General features: G+C 34.6%; 1 protein-coding gene across 1 annotated transcript; it reads left to right on the top strand.

The window, feature by feature from the left end:
* Nucleotides 1–13,723: 13,723 nt before the first annotated feature.
* Nucleotides 13,724–14,684, top strand: LOC148573484 (uncharacterized). The gene is made up of 2 exons (XM_088505789.1): nt 13,724–14,336; nt 14,413–14,684. Exons 1-2 carry the CDS (start codon nt 13,724–13,726, stop codon nt 14,682–14,684), a joined length of 885 nt encoding a protein of 294 aa, XP_088361915.1.
* The last annotated feature ends 5,637 nt before the right edge of the window (nt 14,685–20,321 follow it).

Below are 20,321 nucleotides of genomic sequence, written 5' to 3'. Positions count from 1 at the left end.
AGAATATTCCTTGTTTGTTCATTATAGTGATGCCGAGTATTTTCGGATTGAAAAATTTGTTCGTCGTTTTAAATTTTGATAGTAGACGAATTTGTGTACGTAGTTCAAGTTGAGAAGTTGAAGATAATTGATGCATAGAGCTTTAGATATATATGCAGATAGACCTTATACATTAATTTTGATGAACCTTTGGGTACAAAGGTTTGGGTAGGCTAGCCTCGTTAAAACCTGTCCAAGCAAAACCCTTGTTGGGAAAAATTTTGGTAGTAGGAAAAAGAGTACAAGCCTGTCCCCGACTTTTAACTATAAAACTTCTTTAGAGAGGAAACATTCCAAGTATTAGGTAAGATTGTACCATTTAAAGTTTCTATTCTATATGCTCCGTTGCCGAGGACTTCTGTTACCCGATATGGGCCGTCCCAGTTTGCGGCGAGCTTTCCGTGGGAGGGTGGTTTTCGTGCAACCTCCATTTTGTGAAGCACTAAGTCACCTTCTGTAAATGATCGGCTTTTGACCGATCTGTTGTGTCGCCGGGCAAGTACTTGCTGTGCTGCGAGTTGGTGGAGTGTAGATAAGTCTTTTATTTCTTCAATAACATCAAGGTCGATTCGGCGAGCTTCATCTTGGCGACCGAGTTGAGCTTTGATCGACTTTTGCGAGACTTCTAGTGGTATCATAGCTTCGGAGCCGTAGACCAAACGGAACGGTGTTTTCTTGGTTGATGATTGTTGTGTTGTGTTGTATCCTTAAATGACTTCAGGTATTAGCTCAGCCCATAAGCCTTTGGCGTCATCTAGTTTCTTTTTGAGTGCATGTAATATGACCTTATTTGCTGCTTCCGCGAGTTCGTTTGTTTGAAGATGCTCGACGGAAGCAAAGTGCTGTCTGATTTTGAGGACCTGCAAAAAAGCTTGAAACTTCTGATCGACAAACTGGCGACCATTGTCAGTAATAATGTGTTGAGGAATGCCGAAACGGCAGATAATATTTTTCCAAATGAAAGAGATAATTTGTTGGGATGTAATTTTTGCCAAAGGTTGGGCTTCAACCAATTTTGAAAAATAGTCAATTGCAACAACTATGAACTTTACCTGGCCCGGTGCTGGAGGAAATGGTCCGAGTATATCGAGTCCCCATTGGTTGAAAGGCCATGTAACATCGGAGTGATGCATATCCTCGGCTGGAATATGTATGATGGAGGCGTGCTTTTGACAATTTTCACATGTTTGAACCTTGTTTTTGCTATCATGCTTTAATGTTGGCCAAAAGAAACCTGTACGGAGTATTTTGGAAGCTAGGCTCCGAGCTCCTGTATGTGTTCCGCATATTCCTTCATGTGCTTCGGATAATGCTATCTCGGCGTCTGCCTTGTTAAGGCATTTGAGCAATGGCCGAGTATATCCTCGTCTGTACAAAGCTCCGTTAAATAATGTGAAAAAGGTTGCTTGTCGTCGGAATCTTTTTACATTCTCAATTCCTTCTGGCATATCGCCTGTTTGTAAGTATTTGATGAAATCGTCTCGCCAATCCTTTTTCTGTGTAACACTTAGAACATTTGTCAGAGTAACATTGGGAGATGTTATAGTAGATTGATGTAGTGTGGATAAATCTGATTGGAAACTGCCGAGTTTGGATAAAATATCAGCCCGTTGGTTTTGTTCTCGTGGGATATGTTGTATTTCAAATTTTGAAAATTTTGAAATAAGATCTTTTACTAAGAGTAGATATTGAGAAAGAAGAGGATCTCTAACCTGGAAAAGGTCGTTTACCTGTTGAACGACCAATAAGGAGTCACAGTATACCTCTATAGTAGATATGTGTAGATCTAAACATAGTCGGAGTTCTGCGACGAGGGCGTCATACTCGGATTGATTGTTGCTTGCTTTAAAAGCCAAATGTAAGGAATGCCCGAGGATAGAACCATCATCGGCCTCCAGACGTATTCCAGCACCACAACCTTCTTTGTTGGATGAACCGTCTATATATAACCTCCATTGTTTGGTGTGGTCCTCCTCCGAGGGTATTGTCAGTTCTGCGATAAAGTCGGCTAAGAATTGTGATTTAATCGGTCCTTTGGATTGGTATCTGATATCGAATTCCGACAATTCTATTGACCATTTGATTAGTCTTCCTGCAATGTCTGGCTTGTGTAAGACTTGTCGTAGTGGATGATCTGTTCTAACATTGATGACATGGCTGTAGAAATAAGGTCTGAGTCTTCTCGCCGAGAATACTAATGCCAAGGCGAGTTTTTCTATCCTTGGATAATTAATCTCGGTGTGTTGAAGTGTTTTACTGATGAAGTATACTGGAAATTGAATTTTGTCTCGTTCTACAACAAGAGCAAAGCTTATTGCCCAATCAGTTACTGATAAGTATAAAAATAAATCTTCCCCTTCAAGGGGCTTTTGAAGGACTGGCGGTTGCGAGAGAGTTGTTTTTAATGTGGTAAAAGCTCTTTCACAATCTTCGGTCCATTGAAATTCGTTTTTCTTTTTTGTTGTTTGGAAGAAAGGGATTGACTTTGAAGCTAAACATGGAACAAATCTTGATAGTGCAGCAAGTCTTCCTGTCAGTCGTTGTACTTCTTTCACTGTCTTTGGGCTGGCCATATCCATAACTGCTCGGCATTTCTCCGGATTCGCTTCAATACCCCTGTTTGTTAATAAAAACCCCAAAAACTTACCACCTTGTACTGCAAAAGCGCATTTTTCCGGGTTTAGACGCATGTTGTATTTGCGTAGTTGGCCGAAAATTTCTGTTAAGTCGGCAATATGGTCGTTGCCAGGGACGGATCTACCTTAGAGAATGTGGGGGCAAGTACCCCCACTAAAATTTTGTTAAGTTACATGTAATATATGGAGTAAATTTATTTGCTCCCATTCAATAAATAAATTTGACCCCACTATAGTTTTTTTTAATCTATTTTTGTTTTCATAATATATAAAAAAAAAATCTCACTATTTTATAATAATACTATATTGATTATAAAAACAATTAAATAATAATAATAAAAAATAATTAAAAAATAAGTCATTATTTAAATTTAAGTACTAAAAACAATTTTTGTATGCTCTCTAACATTCTAATTCTCTTTTTTTGTTGTTCTTTTTTGATTCTCTGGCTCTTAATAAGTGCTTGTTTGTGCACCATTATTTTGATAAAAAAGATTTTTTTTCAATGAAAAAAGATCTTTTTTTATTTTTTAGCGTGTTTGGTAAATTTTTAATAGTAAAAGTAAAAGCACTAGAAAAATAAAAAAAAAAATCTTTTTTGAGAAGCTGTAATTTAATTTACATCTTTTTTTAAAAGATCTTTTTCTCTTAAAAAAAAGATGTTTTTCATCTAATAAATAAACAAAAAAGTACTTTTACATCGTTATACCCAAACATAATTGATAGATAAAAAGATCTTTTTTTCATGAGATACCCAAATATAAAATTACTTTTACTTTTTCATAAGATCTTTTAAAAAAAGATAACTCGAAAAAAGATCTTTTCTTAGAAGGTCACCCAAACAAGCTCTAAGACTCCTTAACTTCATTATTTAACTTCTTTTGATTCAATTAAAGATTTATTTTTATTTTTTTATTTTTTAATTCATTCAATTATTTTGTATTTTATTTTGTAATTATATTATTATATATTTTTATTACATGGTTAAATATTATTGAATAATAAGATCTATTAATAATTTAAATTTTAAAATATAGTAATATTAACTAATAATAAATAACAGTTAAAATGAAAAGTAACATCTAAATATACGAATATCTATTGATGTTTCTTTTTTGGAAGTTAGTTCTAGTTTTTTTAGTAATAACGATATTAATTAAAAAAATTAATTATGAATATTATAAAGAGTCAATTTCGTAATCTTATAAGACATGAAATTTTAAATGATTATTTACTAATATATATAAAAAATAAAATATTTAATTGTATTAATAATAAAAGAATAAAATTTTAAGTTATATGTTATTATTTAAATTACTATATAAGTGTTTTAATTTATTAGTTAAAAAACTAGAAAATTAATTATATTTTATAATAATAAAATATAATTATAAAATTATTATCATGTTATACATATTTTGCCCCCACTAATAAAATTTTTTGGATCCGTCACTGGTCTCATTGCCGACCTTTGTTTTGGCGACCATGTCGTCAACGTATACTTCTATGTTTCAGCCGAGCTGTTTGGCGAAAACTTTGTCCATAAGGCGTTGGTAAGTTGCTCCTGCATTCTTTAGTCTAAAAGGCATAACTTTATAACAGTAATTACCGAAGTCAGTAATGAATGCCGTTTTACTTTGATCAGAAGGATGCATAAGAATTTGGTTATAGCCCGAATAGGCATCCATAAAACTTAAGGTAGCGTAACCGGAAGCGTTATCTACCAAAGAGTCTATGGATGGTAAGGGATAGGAATCTTTCGGGCATGATTTGTTTAAATCAGTAAAGTCGACGCACATGCGTCATTTACCGTTTTGTTTCCTTACCATTACCACATTGGATAGCCATGTAGTGAATTTGATTTTTGTAATGAAATTTGCATTGATAAGCTTTTGAGTTTCTTCTAAGGATGCCCTTCGTTTTTCATCCCTGAGTTTTCTTTTCTTTTGTTGCACAGGTCGTGCAGATGGATTTATTGCTAACTTATGGTTGATGACATGTGGATCGATGCCGGGCATATCAGAAGGTGTCCATGCGAACAGGTCGGTTTGCTGTTGTAGAAAGGTGGTGATGGCATCCAGTTCTTTCCCATTGACCAATTTTCCTACAAAGGTAAATTTGTTAGGGTCTTCAGTGAAAAATACTTTTTGTAAGTCATCAGATGGTGAAGGTCTTTCTCGGAAGTCGACTCTTGGATCTAGTTCGGCCAGTGCCGAGTTGTTGTTGTTAATGTCGACGTTGTTGACCTGCTGTTGTGAATGATTTTGGAATTTCATGCTGATATTGTAGCATTGCGTGCTTCCTTATGATCGCCATGGATTGTCACGACATGATCGTCCTGCACAGGAAACTTAACAAACAGGTGAACTGTAGATACAATTGCGCCGAACTTGTTTAAAAAAGGTCGGCCAAGTATAAGATTATATGGACTTGTGCAGTCTACTACTAAATATTAAATGTCGAATGTTTTTGAAAGAGGATGTTCACCTAGTGTGGTTTGTAACCACACTGACCCTAGTATCAGAACTCACTCACCTGAGAAACCGACTAGGTCTCCGCCCGTTGACTGGAGAATATTGTTGCTTAGCTTCAATTTTTGAAATGTTGAATAGAACAGGACGTCAGCGCTGCTTCCGGGATCCAAGAGGACCTTTTTTACTAATAAGTCTCCCAATTGTAGGGTGACGACAACAGGGTCATCTAGGTTCTGTATATTAGAATTGAAGTCCGCGTGTGTGAATGTGACTTGTGAGTGGGGTGTTGACCTCAGTTCCACCGCCTGGGCTGTCCACCGAGTATATTGCTCGGTATGATCTTTTCCTAGCTGAATTTGAGTGTCCTCCGCTGGCGTATCCTCCTGAAATACAATTAATTATACCTCAGGGCCTTTCGTAATTGCTCTGTGTTGCCTTTTCTTTGCCCCAATGTGGTTGTTCGGGTAGGTCATTGGTTGTAGATGTGGGATGTTTATGCATGTGGCCTCCAATATATTTGTCGAGGTGGCCTTGCCGAGCCAGTCTTTCCAAGAGGTCTCTTGCCACTGCACAATCGTCGGTAGTGTGGCCGTGCTTTTGGTGGAATGCGCAATATTTGGACTTATCCACGTTCTTAGCATCTTGATAGGTTCCGGCCTTCCTTGGTGGTTTGATTAATTTTGAATTCAGAATTTCTTTTATGATGTCCTCACATTTGGTGTTGAACTGCGTGTAAGAATCAAATCGGGGAGTTAGCTTAAAATTTTTCTTACTGCTTTGGACCTTGTCGTCGTCTCTGAAATGTGTTTTGTCCGACTTTTGAGCTCGTCTTAGTTCCTCGATATCAATTTGGCCTTTGGCCTTTTCGCGGAACTCGGCGAGAGTCTTCGGCTTAGCCACAGCAATGGTTTCTTGGAACTTCCCAGGCCAGAGTCCGCTTTTGATGCGTGAAGATGGACTTCAGGGTGAAGGTCTGGTATGCTAATGGCGACCTTGGTGAAGCGAGTCATGTAATCCTTCAGGCTTTCATTTTGGCCTTGCTTGATTGTATTCAGATAATCCGAGTCATGAAGGTAAATTGTAGATCCGGCAAAGTGCTCTTCAAATAGCTTCGTCAGCTGCTGAAATCACGAGATAGAACCTGCAGGCAAAGCACACAACCAATCAAGTGCAGGACCGTCTAAATAATTTGGAAAACAACGGCATAAAACAGTATCTGATGCACCATTGACGATCATTATTGATCGGAACTTTTTGAGAAATTTCTTCGGGTCTCCGAGCCCATCATAAGGTGTGAGGGTTAGTGGTAGGGTAAATCTCTTCGGCAATTCGAAGTTCATCACTTCTTCTGTGAAGGGTCCTACAAGTTCGTCGGACTCTTCCTTTTCATCTTCGGGTTGAACTTCGTCGGTTTGAATAGTCTCCGAGACATGAGAGGGCTGGGAATGATGCTCATTATCTTCTGGTTGCTGGTGATGAGTGTCGTTATGTTCTATTCGAGCATGGTTCAGTTCAGCGATTTGAGCAGCCATTATTTGATTTTCGTCGGCCATTCGTTGATTGGCTTGTTGTAGCTCAGATACCATTCGCATAAGTTCGGATAGTGAGGGAGGTGGTACGTCAGCCATGGGTGCGAGCGAAAACAATGGGACCAAAAGAAAGAATTCTATATCTTCGGCCCCACGTTGGGCGCCAATTGATCTTGCCTGCGAAATAGGTCGGTTGTTGATTGCCGAGCTATCACCACAAAAGCTTAAACACCCAATCCTCGAATCCGAGCTTTCTTCCTTCCGAAGGGATGTGAGAGTACGAACAATGAAAAAATGGGGGACTATACCTGTAAAGGCACTCCGAAACTTAAGTCAGTATATTGTATTCTCTTAAAAACTTACCTTGGTAGAATATTTTACCTTGCTTTATATGATGAGTTCCTCGTCTGTTATGCTTTTGGCATTAATCGTCAGTTTCGAAATAATTGATATTGTAACTGATTGATATGCCGTTTGAACGTCAGTTATGGTAGGAGTATTATTTTAACCGAGTTATGGCTCATTAAAGGTCGAGCTTATAACGGGTGGCAGTTACAACTCTTAGTGACAACGGCTATAACGCTGAGTTATAGCTCGCATTTAAGGCCGACCATATCACTAATAATATAGCAAGACAAGAAATGTAACTTATCACATTATTCAATTCATTATGCGAGTATTTGCTGATGTATGTTAGGGGTTAAAATAATAAAATATGTTCATTTTTTATTTAGACAGATAAAAAGAAATTACAAAGATCAAACTGTTTAACCTAGTTTAAGCATTGATAAAGAGAGAAATATTACGTAAATAAATTATTTTGACAACGATATGTATGTGACAATAATTACACCAAAAACAAGAAACATGTATTTTGAACTTGTTATCAAAAGTTCAAAACTAATTAGTTACGTAACATACATTTTTTACTAATAAATTTTTTAAAAGATAAAATATATTTTTGTCTTTTAAATTTGTCAAAAATTTTAAATATATTCTTAAATTTTATTTTGTTTTAATTTTATTCAAATAATTTTTATTTGCATTAAATATACCACATTGACAATTAAATTTTTAAAAAATTTAGGATTAGTCCAATAATAATGTATGATAACTATCTCTAATTTACTTATATTGATGGTTATTTTTATAAAATTATTGTTGAATTGATCCTAAAGTTTTTAAAAAATTAGCTATCAACAGTATATTTAATTCAAATAAAATTTTGGGATAAAACTAAAACAAAATAAAATTTAAAAATTTTTTTAGCAAATTTTAAGAAAAAAAACTTTTCTCAATTATGCTTTTAGTAAACTCACGTCCATACAATTATTTTTATGTAAAATTAATAATTATTAGACGATAATTTAGTTAAATATGTTAAATTATTTAACTATTCTTAACTATTAACTTTAAATAAAGATAACTGCATATAAATTTTCGCCTGAAACAATTAATCAAAATGCTTACCTAATTCAAGCTTGAGTTTAGTCTTTTTCTCATCAACATGAAATCCAACACAATCTACTAAACCTCGTGCCGAGCAGCCACATGAATCTTGTCTTCCTTTCCCAATGGCATCCCTTTCAATCACAACTCTTGGATTCATTCCATCTTTTAATGGCCATACTCTTGTCCCTAACCACTTTGAGTCGCTCTCTGAGGAAGCTGCGCCGCCGTTGTTCCATTCCGGCACCATAACTTGGTGTCTTGGACCTATTGGGACATACTTTACTCTGACGTATCGATCAAGAAACGGTTTTTGTTTAGAATTGTTAGGCACTCTTTTGACCATATATTTTTTTTATCTTCTTTTTTTTTTCTTATTCTTCATCAGGATCTAATGATAAATTTGAAGAAGTACGAATAGAAAATGTGAATTTTTTAGTTGAAAATCTCCTATTATTATTTTTCTTGGGCTTCTTTCTAAGGTTATACATTCTATCCTTAGGTTCTTCTTCATACAATGATGGACACATCTTCTGACTCTACAAAATGACACCAATATTTTGGTTTAATAAGTATATATAATGTTATAGCTGATAAGTATAATTTGTTTACAAATTTTGATTTTATTAAAGTATATAATAAGTTGCAATATTGATAGAAAAAAAATTAAAGTATATAATAAATTTGAACATTTTTTTAATAGTTACAATCACTCACTTAAGCCCAAAACATTGAAATAAGAGACATTTAAATTAGCATAATACAAAATTAACCGATCAAAAACTACAAATAAAACACTAACAACTTAAAAAATCAATGAAACTAGATATTAAAAAATATTACAAAGGAAAACATATTTGGATAAAAAATTTTAAAAGACATCTTGACAAACAACATATTACAAAAGAAAATGTTGTATAACCAAAGTTTTGATACCAAAATAAAGAGATATTATTGAAAATGGGTTTAAGATTTTTATTATCCAACTACAATATATAGTTATTTAATTTTTAAAATAAATTAGATTCTGATGATATTTTTTTGGATACTATGAAAATCTTCATTATCCAAAATACACGGAATATAATTTATCAAATTGAAAATTAATTCTTTTTTATGATAACTTAATAGATTAACTAATAGCTGAATAACTAAACTAACATATTGGGAATATAATCTATCAAAAATTGATTCACACATATATGTCTTTAATTATCAACAAAAAAAATTCATAAAATAAACAATTGAAAATTACCTTCCAAAATTGTTGTTCCTACTTGACCTAAATCTTTTCTTGTTAGAAGCAGCTTCTTTATACAACAAAACCTTTTTCCACTTAGGGTTTTTATTATTACAAGTTAAATCAACTTTAGATTCACCACAAGAATTTACCGCAACATTTTTAACCTAACTCAATAATTCCATTGAAATATTGTCACCTTTTCTGTTGTTATTGTCATTGTTGCTATCACTATATTTTTTGTTTTCAACATTAAACTCCTCCAACACTTGTATTTTATCGTCACTAGTATCTCCTCCTCCTTTTCTACCATACTCGGCAAGAATTGACTCGTCGAGAATGAATTGATTAAATACACATACCGTTGTATCTACGTCTAGATCATGATGATGATATTCTTGGTTAGGAAATTCGTTGTCTTCCTCAACACTTGACTCTGATGATGAACTCACAAGATTCACATAGTTACCGTCATGAATCTTTTTTTATGTCATTGTTCGATCACCACCAATATCTATCAAGAATTGTGTCCCACATATATATATATATATATATATATATATAGATTATGTATAAAATGTTATTGGTTAAATTATCCTGACTGATCATTGAATAACTATATTATTTAGTCAAATAATTCTCTTGAATAGTTATATAACATATTAATTATAAAAAATAATAATTTAAAATAAAATAATATAAAAAAATTATGAGACAGGATTTCATCTCTGTAAATATTTCATAGGTCCTTATTTAATTTTTTTGTTGTAAATAATTTTTGCATATATCTATTTTGGATTTTATTTTCAAGTCAAACCCTAGAAATTCACACACTTAAGACTTTTTTAATACATACCAAAGTAATATATCTTTCATTGACATTTTTGAATTTTTTTTATTAAGATGAGAGAAGATTTATGTATACTTGAATTATTGATGTACGAATTTAATTGCAAAAATTAAAATATCTACCCGCATTAATAACTATTTATCAATATATATATATATATATATATATATATATTATTTTTTATGATATTTTCTAACTCAAGATGACAAAGAATAATTGAATATTCAATATAAATCTGAACTTTAATAACCTGCATAAAATCCACACCGATCCTACTCGCGAACAATAAAATATTAAATCTTAATCCATTCTTGTAGATATCTAATTTATTCTTTTTTGTCTCATCTTATTTTTTTCTAACTACCTCTAAATTATTAAAATTCAACAAATAAAATTAAATTTTAAAATTTATATAATTATCATCACTTACATAATATAAACTAAAATAAAAATTTAATAATAATACAATATTATTAATTATTTTATACACACACATATATATATATATATATATATATATATATATATATATATCTAATTCGAAAGAAATATTACCTAAATCCAACTCTGTTATTTAAAATTCTGCTTTGAACAAATAGAAGCGAGACAGATATCCGCAGATTTGAATAATGTTGCTTAAATAAGTTAAATCTTTTGATACTTGTTTACGTTAATTTGATGTGATATATATTAAAATTTGTGATTATTCTAGGTAGGCGGTGGAATAAACTAAACATTTCTTAGATATTTTAAAAATATTTTTATTATTCTCTAAAAAGAATATTTATGACCATTATTTTAATTTATAATATTAAATTTATATTAAATAATCATTTTTTATATTTTTGTAAAGCATATTATATAGATATGTCAATAATCAATATGAACCTGAAAAAAAGAAAAGAAAAAGAGCTTTTACTTGTTAGTCAAAAAATAAGTTTTAATCTTATTGTTTTTTTTTTCCTTTTTCTTTTTTTTTGCTGTGCAGAACAAATATTAATCGTAAGAAGAGAAAGAGAAAGGACTAAAAGTTTAAAATAGAAAATAAAAGACAAAGAGAGAGAGAAAGACAAAGACATACCAGTTTCTAGAGAGAGACAAAGAGAGAAAGAGAGAATTAAAAATTGAAAAGAAAATTTTTTTAGTAGGTCTCTTTGATGAGTGTTTTAGTTTGAGTTGACCTCTTCTGTAAAACTACAAAATATATATTAAGGATTTTTGATGATGAGGGTGTTTCTGGAATTTATTAATTTAAATAAAGGATAAACTATTAATATTATATATCTGAAAATTTATGTCGTTGACAAAAATATTTTTTAAAAATATAAATGATAAATAAATTTTTAAATAATTTAAAAATATAACAAAAATATTTATTAATAAATATTATATTTTTTTAAGTGACAAAATTTTTTTATATTTAGCAAATGAATTCTTATTCGTTTGATCCAAATTTTTGTAGCCACATTTGAATAAATGAATAACTATTTAAAAGACTCACAAAAAAATAGAACAAAATTTAATCTCTAATTTTTTTTATTTTTTAATAAACCTTAATCAAACATAATAAAATTATTTTTAAAAAAAATTCATTTAACAGAAATTATCAATTTTTAAAAAATAAAATATTTTATTTTTCTATTAATACTTGTAAAAAATATCAAAATTTGATCTCTAAAACCTTTTTTAGAATATATATTTAATACATAATTATTTTTTTACGTTTTAAAATATTTTAAGAACTTATTTATCGTTTGTATCGTTTTTGAGTTGTTTTTATCAATGGTATAAATTTTTGGTCATCATTTTATTATTTTATCCTAAATACAAAAAATATATTTAGGGACAAAATTAACTCTCAAGGATATAATTGTCATCAGCATTTCTGTTAATAGTATTTACTCTGATCTCAAGAGTATAATTGAAACATATTTAAAATTTTAAGAATAAAATTAAAACAAATTAAATATTAATGATATAGTTTTAATTTTTTTTAAAATATTAGGAACAAAAAGAGACAAAATTTTACCCTGTTATCAATTTTGATCTAAAATAATTGCTAAGTACTAAGAGATTATCATTTTTATAAATAATTATATTATAAAAATGTTAAATTAATTAAAAAAGGAATAAAATCATGTAATAATAATGGAAATTTTCAAAATACATTTGAAATATTTTTTTTTATCTCAAGATATTATTTTGTTATAATCATTCTATGTATATACTAAAAATTAACTACTAATAAACCTATATATATATATATATATATATATATATATATAAAATTTTTTTTATCATACTATTGTAAATAATTTTGATTATTCCCATAAAATACTTTAGGTTTGGTTATTCTATTATGATAAATTTTATTATTTTAATGAATAATTATTTAATTAAAATTAAAAATTATATAAATTAATGTATAAATATAGACAAATATATAATAACTAATTTAATAGCTAAATTTTCTTGCACAAAACATTTTTAATTTAGTTAATACTTCCTCTAGTATCAAATAATTTTCAATTTTTAAAATTTTATTTTTTAATTTCAACCTATGTTGGTGCCATTTAAGAATTTGATGGGTTTTAAAATAATCTCAATAGTTATGGTCTTGCTTCATATATGGAAAAAGTCGTTTTAAAATAAACAACCTAGGACGATATTTTTTAAACCCAGCGCTTAATTTATGTACTCATTTATAATCTGGTAATGAAACATTAATTTTGAATTGTTGCTACCTTAGAAACTACTATTCACTATTCAGTAACTTTTATACTGACATCAATAATGATATTTTATTGCTGTGTAATATCTTCCTTTTATTCATAGGTAGAGAGTAGTATTTGGTTTGTAAAATTGTTTAAATAGATAGCTTCAAAGATCCATATTTTTATTATTAATTTATTATATGATCTTTTGTGAGTTTGGATCCGTTATTCTACCACTAAATTTTGGTGATGGTAAATACAATAGAGGGTGTAAAATCCCAAATAATGTGACTTAAGCCTTTTATGAATAAGACTATATTACTATAGAATACAAAATTTGACCTGTCTTTCTTCGTTGGTAAAGCCGAGAAGATTCATGATGAGTTGATAAATATATTTTATAAAGACTAATGAATTTAAATATAAAAAAATATGTTTTTTCAGAAAATAGACATTTTTGATGTATATACAAGCAGGTGGACGTAATAGAGGTAAAGGAGCAACACGTAGATAACGTACTGACTCAGCACGCAACCCACGTGTTGAACATTTGTCAAAATCTGAAGCAACATGCAAGTTCTTTGTTGACACGTGTCAGCCATCCGTCAACACACATGATGCGTGATTCCAACGTGGCAGCAACTCGCAAGTTGCGTGTTGCCACATGGCGGACATTGGTTGGACAGTTTTGCAACACGTTGTCTGCGAGGTGAGTCTACTGTCTATAAAAAGCAATGCTCATAACCATTTTGCTTCATTCTGAGAGAAGTATTTTTCTCTAGGGTTGGTACCATGGAGGGCACTACCAACGTAGTGGTTTATCACAACGGTGAGGTCGTACGAAATACGTACGAGGGTGTGAACTTTGCGTGTGAGAATATGTTTTCGTTTGTGGTTCTGTGCACTATAACCATCGCGGAACTACAGTACGGGCTCTGTCAAAGCATTGAGGCTGATATTGTAAAGAGGGTGACCAACATTCTCTACAAGAGTCCGGTTCTCGTATTTGGCGGCCTGATACAATTTGAAGTTATGCCAATCGTCGACGAAACAAGTGTTCAGCGGATGCTTCGTATTTACCAGCAAACTCAGATGCAACACCCGAGGATTGAGTTACATATTGAGTTTGAGCATATTGTTGCAGATGAGGTTCAACATGACCAATATGTGCAAGATGACAGAGGTGAGGCATACTTGGGAATGAACAATGATAGCGATGAGGAGTTCAAACATACATACGAAGCCGGTGATGAGGATGATGACGGCGATGTGGGAGGTAAGGCAGTGGCGGAAACTTTAGTGGTTCCAGCCGTAGTTAGTCGACCGATGGGCGTTCCACCCTTTATGCGTAGTTTGAATCTTCACGCCATGCATGCACCGAAGTTTTCCGAATATGAAAACATAGGTACGTGAGTAGTGATAATATGTTTACTTGATTTTGTTTTAGCGGATCAATGAACGATAAATTTGTTTTCTTATAGGTGTTGTTGATCTTGAGGATGGGGAGTTTAGGATCAGAATGGAATACGGTTCAATAAAATCAGTGATTGCGCCAATTCAGAGTTACACTATCTTCAGAGGAGTCGATTACGTTGTTTATGAATCCGAGTCACAGACATTCTATGCAAAGTGCAAAAATTACGGACGTGGGTGCGACTGGCTTATTCGAGCCAGCTTGATACAAAAGAAAGCCTATTGGGAGATTCAAAGATACAACGGGAGGCACACGTGTTCCATGGGAACGATCTCATAGGATCACTCCAAGTTAGACTCAGACACGATTGCTGAGGTTATGAAGCTATTGGTTGAATCTGACCCATCCATAAAGGTCAAATCTATAACTGCGGAGCTCTAGGCAAGATTCAACTACATTATTAGTTACTGGAAGGCTTGGCTGGTAAAGCAGAAGTCGATAGCCAAGGTTTTCGGTAGATGGGAAGAATCTTACCAAGCTTTGCTGTTGTGGTTCTTGGCGATAGTTTAGAAGATGCCTGGTTCACAAGTTCAAATAGAAACACGACCCCTGTATAACTGGAGTCAAGAGGTGGACGGTGTAAGGATATTTCATCGGGTATTCTAGAGCTTTAATCCATGCATAAGAGCTTTCAAATATTGTAAGTCGCTGGTTTATGTTGACGGGACCCACCTATATGGAAAATATAAAAGTTGCATTTTGGTTGCAGTTGCGCAAGATTGGAATCAAAACATTAATTGTACCGATTGCTTTTACCATTGTAGAGGGTGAGACTACTGATGCATGACACTTTTTTCTCAGTAATTTACGAACACATGTTGTAAGGAAAGACGACATGGGGATAATCTTCGATCGTCATGAGTCAATTCGGGCCGCAGTCAATCGTAGCGGAGGTGATTGAAAACCTCTGAGAGCATGGTGGATGTTTTGTATTCGGCACATCGGTAGCAACTTCTTAAGGGAATTTAAGGTTCTGTACTTGCAAAAGCTTGTGGTCAACATTGGGTATTCAAGGACAGTGGAGGAGTACAACGCCAAATACAGGAGGTTGCAAGAACAAGGCGAGGCCTATGTTCATTGGTGCGACAACATCGATCATCCCCAGTGGGTGTTTGCATTTGACGAGGGACATTGATGAGGTCACATGAAGACGAACTTTGTCGAGTGCATTAATTCGGTGTTGAAGGGTGCTCGAAATCTTCCTATATTAGCGCTAGTCCGAACAACATATTTTCGGTTGAACGAGTTGTTTACGTGGAAGAGTACTGAGGCTTACTAGCGTAAGCGTGCTGGATTTACTTTTTCTGAGTTTTCCACTCAGCGGATAGAGGCAAACATGCAGCGCGCAGGTAACATCGTTGTGAATCGGTTTGATAGAAGAAACGAGGTGTTTGAGGTGCACGAAATACCTAGTGAAAAAGTGTTAGTTGTTGATCTTGCACGACGGAGGTGCGACTGTGGGCATTTTCAGGTGGAGCAACTTCCATGTCGCAATGTTATTACGTGCTGTGCTAACCAGCGACTGGATTGGCAGATATATGTTAACGATGTATATAAAATGTCAGAAATTCAGAAGGTCTATAGAGAGAAGTTTGTCCCGTTGGGCGACACGGAGACATGGCCTGATTACACAGGAGTGACCTTGGTTGCGAATTTGGCCTTGCGACGAAAGTCAAAAGGTTGTCCCAAATCGACTTGCTATCTGAATGAAATGGATTCACAGGAAATACGTGGTCCCCGGGTATGCCGTCTTTGCAGAAATCAGGGTCATAGTCGTAGTAGATGTCCTCAACGTGCTGGACCAAGTGGGGTTGATTGCAGTGGAGCCTCGTAGTATTTTTAATATCTATGTATTTTTAATTTGAGTCATTATGTAAAACCCGGTTAATTAATGGCTAATTATCTCATAAAATAAAATATATTCTCAAAAGTGAGAAATGAGGTTTTTATGGTTTAATGTGGTAGAGAAATTTAAGACGAGAATTTCGACACCAATTTTAAAAAAATCGGCCCAAGATTGGGCCGAACGAACCAAACCGGGCCAACCGAACCCAATTTGGGCCCAAGGGCTCAGCCAAGCCCCATTAATTAATGAGAGCTCAGCTCTCTTCTCCCCAAAACAACACACACACGCTGCACAAAGAAAGGGAAAGGGGGAAGATTGAAAACCCTTTGTTCTTGTTCACCTCCAACTTCAATTATTGATAACTTTTGATTCGGAGCTCCGATTGACGCACCATTTGCGGCCACGCGACCGCGATGTCGAGCTCTACAAAATCCACACAAGCAATCTTGAGGTAAGTCACAGTTTCATCTTCGAATCCCAGCCCTTGATTTTCGAATTTATTGGGCAAGAATGTTGAACTTTTGAGCTTCCTTGTGTTGTAGGATCTAATTAACTTGGAGGGAAGGCTTGTTCTTGCCTCTTTTGATCTTTGGGTTTGTTAAGTGACTCAACCCTAAGTTAAATGATTGAGTGTTGTGATTTGATATTGAGTTTGTATGGTTGGATGTAAATTATGTGTGTTAGGCAAGGTATATATGTGAATGGATTGAAGTTGATGGAGATTTTGGGAGCTTGATGGTGATATACAAGCTGTAAATCTGATCTTGGAAGCTTTGAGACCTTGAAAAGTGAGAAAGAGTGGGAATTGGAGGTGTTCCGGGTGGAACGGGAATCGACCAAGGTATGATTTCGGTTTCCTGTATCTAAAATATAATGTGGTGTGAAAACATAGGCTAGTGACCCTAGGATAGGGCTTTGGAATTGTTGATGTGGTTGTTGGTCAATTTGGATTGAATTAGAAAATGTATAAATGATGATGGTCATGATTGTGAGAGGTTGTATGGGTTGATAAAGCATGTATTTTTGTATGTTATGTGGATTTGATATGTTAGATTGATGAATTGAATGATTGTTGGAAGATTGAGATATGACACGTTGATTATGATGTAAGATTTGGCTAAATATGGTGGAATTGGTGGGTTGATGGTTGTATGGGTCATTGGCAATGATTGATGTTGGAAGGATGAGTTTTGGTGGGTTTCGAATGAGTTGGTAAGTATATGTTTGAAATTGGGAGTTTATGAGTTTTGGTAAAAATATAAATTTGATGAACTTCCACGGATTATATCCTGAGTTATTGTTTTCCAAACTTAATGATTTTTATATCAAATAAAAGAAATTTTATAAGCTTTAAAATGGTTTAAATTTGGTTGAAAATTTGAATTTTGTGGAAGGAGATATGATTGAGGGAAGTTCGGTTCAAAAATCTGAATTCTGCAATTTCTGCAGAATTTGTGATTTCTGGTTTGTGTGTGGACGCACACTCGGCGAGAATTTGGTCTTGTGCGCACGCACAGCCTTGTGCGTATGCACACGCGGAGACAGGGTTGCTGGTGGCAGCGCCAGCACGCCCTGTGCGCATGCGAAACCAACGAAGGATTGCGAGCTGTGCGTCCGCACTTGTGCGCACGCACACGTTGGGATGACACATTGGTGGCAGCGCTAGCACACGTTGTGCGCGCACCACCCTAAGGATTTTGCTTTCTGTGCGTACGCATACGCCTAAAAATATTTCTGGGCATGCGCACGCACACCTCTGTGCGTCCGCACGCAACCCAGTTCTTTTCTAAAACTTTGTTTTCAAGCTCTTCACATTCCCAACAAGCTCGTAACCTTCCGAAATGTTATTTCACACTTATAAATCCCCAATTTCATCCCTTAAGTCTTAATTTGATGATTAAATGTCTAGTGATTGAGAGAAGGCTAGGAAAGGGGTAACTTGTGGGAGAAGAAAAGGGATGTAATGATGGGTATGATGTATAATGATGATGTAAGTGGTTGGGAAGGATGGTGGAGTGCTGAACATGATTTGAGCCGAAAGGGCTGAGTATGGAATCATGATTGGTAGGCCGGAATGGCTGAGATGTATACTAATGTATGGCTATGATTATTGCATATATGCTGAATTGATGATTATTATGACTGTTGCACTTCACCTATCTGAGATACGAGTTTTCCTGGATGAAAGTAGTGGCTAGCCACCACGTGCTCCAGGTAGAGACTCGATACTCTACTGACCCTACGTCGCAAGTGTGACCGGACACTGTGAAAGTTCCGGATGAGCTCGCCCCCGTGAATATACACTAGTGAGGGTGTTGGATATAAATTATGATTATGTTTGTGGATAACTCGAGTTGGGGATGCGCGACAGAGGGACAGTCCAATGGTTAGCTACCAGGACTTGTCGGGCTGGCTTTATAACTGACAGATGAGACTCATCAGCCACTAGGACAGGCATGCATCATATGTATATATGTGATTTGTCTGAATTGCCTAATTGACTGCATCATTACTTGCTACTTGCTTAATTGTTCTATCTGCTTCCTACTTGTACATTTCCTTGCCTGATATATTTGTGCTTGCATTTATTCCACTATTGGCGGTTGGGAGGTTTGCAGGATTTGGAAAGGGGATATGTATAGTTAGACCGAAGATCCTTAAGTTAGTTGCTTATTTACTTTTGTTATGGTTTAGTTATGTTTATATGCTTCGATTATAATTTGGAAGTTCTAGGATTGCCTTTGGCTTTCCCAAGATATTACATGTTAGATATTTGGGCACTGTTACCATGCTGAGAACCTCTGGTTCTTACCCATGCGAATTTTTGTGGTTTTCAGATGCAGAACGTGAGGCTCCTCGCTGAGGCATGCTGGAGACTTTCTTTTGGCGGAGATCCTTGTATCTTGGGGTTTTATTTTGGTTATTATATGCCTGTTTAGATACCATGTTCTCCACTATATATGTATTTTGTATTGACTCCTCCTAGAGGTTATTTTGGAGAAACAGGATTTGTATATTGCCTTTTGGGTTGTCTTTTGGGATTTCCTTACTATATATGTATGTATACTGTATGCTCGGACCGGTTATCTCCGCAAGCTGAGTCCCGAGTCTTGATATATAGGTATTTTGACACCCCTTTGTATATCTCTTCGCTTTAGTTTGATCTTAAACTGTTCGTTTACATTATCGACCAGAGTGTTGCGCTTTTGATTTATCGGTTTTGATTTACCCATTTTCTTCAAAGGCTCCTAGTTATGAACATTTTTGCAATACTATATGTACTAAATTTTATTTTAGAGGTCGTAATACCTCGCCACCTATGTTTTATGACTTAAGCATAAGACCCTGTGTGGTAGGGTATTACATTATGGTATCAGAGCAGTTCGTTCCTGTAGAGCCTGAGGGACGGACTGACTATACTTCTGTGCATTCTCTGTATTTGTGTTTATGTGCTATTAGGATATCTGACTGATATAACTGGTATAAACGTTCATGAGCATATATTTGGGACTTTGAGCACTAGACTTTCGATATTGAGACTGATCAACTTGATATCGCTCGTTTGGTGTGTATAGGAACCAGATGGCACCTCGTGGACGCATTCGAGGCTGTGGGAGAGGACGTGCCGGTACTCATGGGCTGGAAACTAACCCGAATGACCCCGTGGACTTCATGGCTACATTACAGAACATGACTACCACTATGCAGGCCACTGCTGAGACTCTCGGACAGTAGATGAACAACCATAACCATGAAGGAAATGGGGGGAATAGGACTCAAGGTCCAATGACATTGGCGGCCTTCCTAAAGGTTAATCCACCGAAGTTTAAGGGAACTACTAATCCAACCGAAGCTGATACTTGGTTCCAAGCTATGGAACAAGCACTGCAAGCACATTTGGTGCCTGAGGAACAATGCGTTGAGTTTGCCACTTATCTACTCACTGGTGAAGCGTCACATTGGTGGTAGGGGACCCGACGTATCATACAGCAAGGTGATGATCCGATCACCTGGGATACCTTTCAGGAGGAATTCTACAAGAAGTACTTTCTAAACTCCGCTAGGACGGC

Source organism: Arachis ipaensis, chromosome B2 (assembly GCF_059453495.1).
Source record: "Arachis ipaensis isolate K30076 ecotype BB chromosome B2, ASM5945349v1, whole genome shotgun sequence".
NCBI classification, from domain to species: domain Eukaryota; kingdom Viridiplantae; phylum Streptophyta; class Magnoliopsida; order Fabales; family Fabaceae; genus Arachis; species Arachis ipaensis.
The sequence above is the reverse complement of the archived record's forward strand: the minus strand, read 5'-3'. Positions and strand labels throughout refer to the sequence as shown.